Source organism: Pyrus communis, chromosome 2 (genome assembly GCF_963583255.1).
Source record: "Pyrus communis chromosome 2, drPyrComm1.1, whole genome shotgun sequence".
In the NCBI taxonomy this organism is placed as follows: Eukaryota; Viridiplantae; Streptophyta; class Magnoliopsida; order Rosales; family Rosaceae; genus Pyrus; species Pyrus communis.
The window spans coordinates 5348659-5353435 of NC_084804.1; the positions used below are offsets into that span (position 1 = coordinate 5348659).

General features: G+C 38.0%; 1 protein-coding gene across 1 annotated transcript; it reads left to right on the forward strand.

The window, feature by feature from the left end:
- The first annotated feature begins 240 nt into the window (after positions 1-240).
- LOC137722961 (phospholipase A1-Igamma1, chloroplastic-like) lies at positions 241-1818 on the forward strand. The gene has a single exon (XM_068462100.1). The coding sequence runs from the start codon at positions 247-249 to the stop codon at positions 1816-1818; it is 1572 nt and encodes a 523-aa protein (XP_068318201.1). The 5' UTR covers positions 241-246.
- Positions 1819-4777: the final 2959 nt, after the last annotated feature.

Consider the following 4777-nt stretch of genomic DNA (forward strand, 5'->3'; position numbering starts at 1 on the left):
AATGTCCCACGCGTGACACATTCATTGTTGCTTGTGTATAGTTCACCGTCTTCTCCTCATTCTCTCATTTCTAAACTCAATTCCTCCATCTTCTAATTACGCTCTATTAGACTATTTCCAACTCGTCGGTGCTTATAGCCTAAGTGGTAGAACACTCAATCTTAATACATCTACAACTAGAGTTCGACCCCTATTTTCCGGCAGTGTGTTTAGAAATTTGAGCAGCATCAATAGATAGAAGCAACCATGGCGCTATCAACTATGATGCACACCCATCTTCCGGCCGCTCAAGCCACTCCCAGCGCAACCCGGTTTTCCCAAATCCGAGCTAGTCATCATCAGGAAGCTGATTTTGATCATCCCCATCAAACCAAGACATCAAACAAAGCCAACCGTCTAGCTAAGTCGTTTGCCAACCTCCTTCACCTCCACATAGATATTCCTCAAAGAACCAACATTAACCCTAATAATTGGAATCTCCTCATTGAAGAGATGCATTCAACTCCCACAACTTCTCCGAAAGACGTCATGTCCGAAAAATGGCGTGAAATACACGGGTCAAATGATTGGGAGGGTCTTTTGGACCCTCTCCATCCTTGGCTAAGAAGAGAGATTGTCAAATATGGTGAGTTTGCACAAGCAACGTATGACGCTTTCGATTTCGATTCCTTCTCCGAGTACTGCGGGAGCTGCAGGTACAACAAAAACAAGCTCTTTGATGTGTTGGGTCTAGACAAAAATGGCTACAATGTTAGCAAGTACATTTATGCAATGTCACACATCGACATGCCACAGTGGCTGGAGAGGTCACACTTGGTTGATACATGGAGCAAGCATTCAAACTGGATGGGTTATGTTGCCGTGAGCGATGAGGAGGAGACTAGGAGGATTGGGAGGAGGGACATAGTGGTGGCGTGGCGGGGGACCGTGGTGCCATCGGAGTGGTATGAGGATATGCAAAGGAAATTGGAGCCAATTGGGAGTGGAGATGCCAAAGTGGAACATGGGTTCCATGGGATTTACACTGCCAAGAGTAACACCACAAGGTACAACAGGTCTAGTGCATCAGAGCAAGTCATGAAAGAAGTGACTAGGCTAGTGGAGTTGTGCCAAGCAAAAGGTGAAGAAGTGAGCCTAACAATCACAGGGCATAGCTTGGGAGGTGCATTGGCTTTGCTCAATGCCTATGAAGCTGCCGAAAAATTCCCTGGCCTTACGATAAGCGTAATTTCCTTTGGAGCCCCTAGGGTTGGAAACATGGCCTTCAAGGAAGAGCTACACCAAATGGGAGTCAAGACATTGAGGGTTGTGGTTAAACAAGACATGGTTCCGAAAATGCCGGGGCTTGTTTTGAATGAGAGTCTTCAAAAGTTTGATGACATTACGGGCACATTGGATTGGGTTTACGCACATGTTGGAGCTGAATTGAAGCTCGAAATTGGTTCTTCGCCTTATCTCAAGCATGGCGGGTTCAATCTGCCTGGTTTTCATAGCCTCGAGACCTACCTTCATCTTGTGGATGGGTTTTTGAGTACAGAAACTACTTTTAGGTCAAATGCTAGGAGGGATATTACCTTGGTGAACAAGGGATGTGACATGTTGGTGGATGATCTCAAAATCCCACAATGTTGGTACCAATTGCCACATAAGGGGTTAGTAAGAAACGCTCATGGGAGATGGGTTAAACCGAAACGAGACCCCGAAGACATCCCTTCACCTGGAAGAGAAGCACAAGCACAAGCACAAGCTCATGCTCTTCAAGTAGAGATGGTGCAATCAACATCAGATTATACACACAAATCTTTATGTAGTTCTTAATTAACATGTAAATTTTACAGTTGATTAAAAACTTGAATGTTTGGCCTACTTGTTTGCATTGTTTTTTAAGCATCCTCCATGTTCTCTGTGTTTTACTCTGTTCTTCGTCATTTTAATTTTGGAATGCTTAGGCCTATTGGTTGTCTCTGAAAACGCTTGCCTGATTCCGCCTGAATGCACAGGATTTCTCAGCAAGAGCATTACCAACTGCAACTGAGCTTGAAAGATAGTCGTGGATTGGCTCGGAGACATGCTTAAACTCCCTAAGCCAAATTGCTAGACACATCATCAATTGGGAACCTAGTTTAGCATATTGATCTGATCAAACACATACATGGCACACTTGAGAAGAAAGTTTTCTAAACTAAGCTTGAAAACTATTTCAGCTTTTAGTTTTCATTTTTTTTTAAATTGAAAATTGAAAATTGAAACCATATTTTGACAACTACTTTTTGAAAGTCAAAAAAGTACTTTCACTTTTAGGTTGTCAAATTTTATTTTATTTTGTTTTTATTTTTTGAAAATTTGAAGTACCACCAAAATGGTTTTCAATTTTCAGTTTTTCAAAAAATGAAAACAAAATTGAAAACAAAATGCTTATAAAGGCTATGATAGCCCAAAGTTAAAACCCAGAATAAAAAAAGAGAGTGTAGTCGATACAAGCTAGGCAGCAACGGAATACGGTGTAGACAATTAGACAACCACTACTCAGGTATAATGACTTGTCTAACAATGTGACAACTTAAACTTTTGAAACCTAGCAATTATCTCCAAGAGCATAATGACTTGTCTAACAAAATCATAATTATGGATCAACTAAATGCGAATAATGTTAAGAGACTTAGATAACAGATATTTTATTAGACACAGTTTTCAAGTTCTTCTAGCCCCATAAAATAATAAATAGTTGCCATTCTGCACTAGTACTTCTATCTGAATTCTGAAATTCTAACATTTTAGTATTGTTCTCTGGTTATGGACTTTGTCACATTTTCCTTTTTGGCATTGTTAATTGTTATCTATAGGAGCCAGTTCGTCACAAATGGATAGTCAGTATGCTAATTGGCGTTAACTTGCAGTTTTGCATGTGAGAGAATGGTACTAAATATTTGGAATAACTTCCAATTGTTTTTGTCACAATCGAAAAAACCCTAATATATATTTAATGCAGTTATATGCATGGTGGGCGTGGACAGCTGCCTCACTTACTGCATGCTCGCTCACACAAAGAGGACAGAAATGGGGTTGCCCAGATCACTGGTAGTAACGCTGCTGTAATGTAAACGCGGATTTCTTGCCTTCTTGCTGCTGAAACATACATGGGGAAGAAGACCACCTTGCATTCTGCTAATCAGTTCATGGGGTCAACTGGTTTTAAATTGAGAAACTCGAGCATGGCAGGTTTTAAATTGAGAAACTCGAGCATGACAAATACTGGCATAAGTAAAAAGAGAGCCGGCCCCCTTCATTCAAAAGCATATGCTGTTGCTGATGTTCTGAGGAACTCGATCTACCAGATTGTGTCGGCTTCCCATGATCAGATGGCAAGCAATGCTAAAAGGGCTTTCTTGAGAAGGACTGGATCATTAGCAGCAATCCTCCTTCCGGACCACGCGAACTTCTTGTGCAGAAACTGCGCCTATTCCTTGACTTTCGATCCAGCTAAGTGCTTGTTAATTTTACTGTGATTCAAGCCTCTTCCTTGATTCCTTTAATCATTGGACTTGCTTGCGGCATGCACAAAGAGCTGGTTTTGTTTCTTAACCCTAAAAATGAATGGTGGATGGCATGAGCTGAAGGACGTAGTCCGATTTATAACAAATAAATATCAACTTTGGATCCTATAAATTAAGTTGTATGATTGCAAGGCTATCTCTGAGATTTCGAGGGTCTGTGCGAAATTTATAAATGGCACCTCTTTAAAATAGTTTTTTAAAATAGGCTCCTTATCCAAAGGGATACTCATGTAATAACTTATAGCAAAACAAACTTTATGACTCATTGATTGTAAATTTACAAATACCATTAAATAATAAATAAATAAAACTACAAACATAACATCCACTAAATAATTAAAAGCAGTTCAATTTTAAAAAGCTGAATAAAAAAGCTTCAAAAACTCTAACTTTAAAATTTGACTTGAATATATAGCATTATTATATAATAAAATTGAAAAAAAAAATTTATTTTTTTCATGGTATTGTTATTGGCACTTCAAATATTTCATTGTACACTCCAAATTTTTAAATTTAGAGAAAAAAAATTACACTTATAAAGAGTGCACAAGATTTTAAAATGCTAATAAGGCAAAATTTTTAATGTATAGCACTATTGCATATAAATTTTAAATGGAAAAAATTATGAGGGGCTCATTCAAATTTAGGGCATGTGCGATTGCACTTTTCGCTCCCCCAAACCCCTTTTTATATGGTTGATAGGAAGCACTTGCATCGACTATTATACCGAAATCAAAATTTCCAATTTACTTTGCGTTATTGCCTATTGAACTCTTCTAGTTGGATTAAATTGGATTAAGTTATTAGGAAACCAAAATTTCCCGTTTACTTTGTTCTTATTGCTTATTAAAAGACTGCTAGTTGGATTAAGAAATTAGGGTATTGCCTGGATCAAACCGGTAAGCCTTACTCAAAATATTGCTAACGTGTCGACTAAATGATATGAGTATTTCTGCGCCTGCTTTGCTGGGAAGATGATTTGAGAAAATTGGAATGATTTTTTCGCTTTCTTTTTTTTTTTGATCAATTTTCTTGGTCCCATTTTTTTTTTTTTTTTTTTTGGTCAAATGGCTTTTTGCTTTCTTGTTTTGTTTGTTTGGTTGTACTTCTATAAGGTATTGCTATTCACATATTTTTTTTTTATTATTATTCACACACTCTTGTTAATTTTTGTTTCTTAGTCTTCTTCAATTTATTTGATCCGACTGCTGAAAATTAAAAGC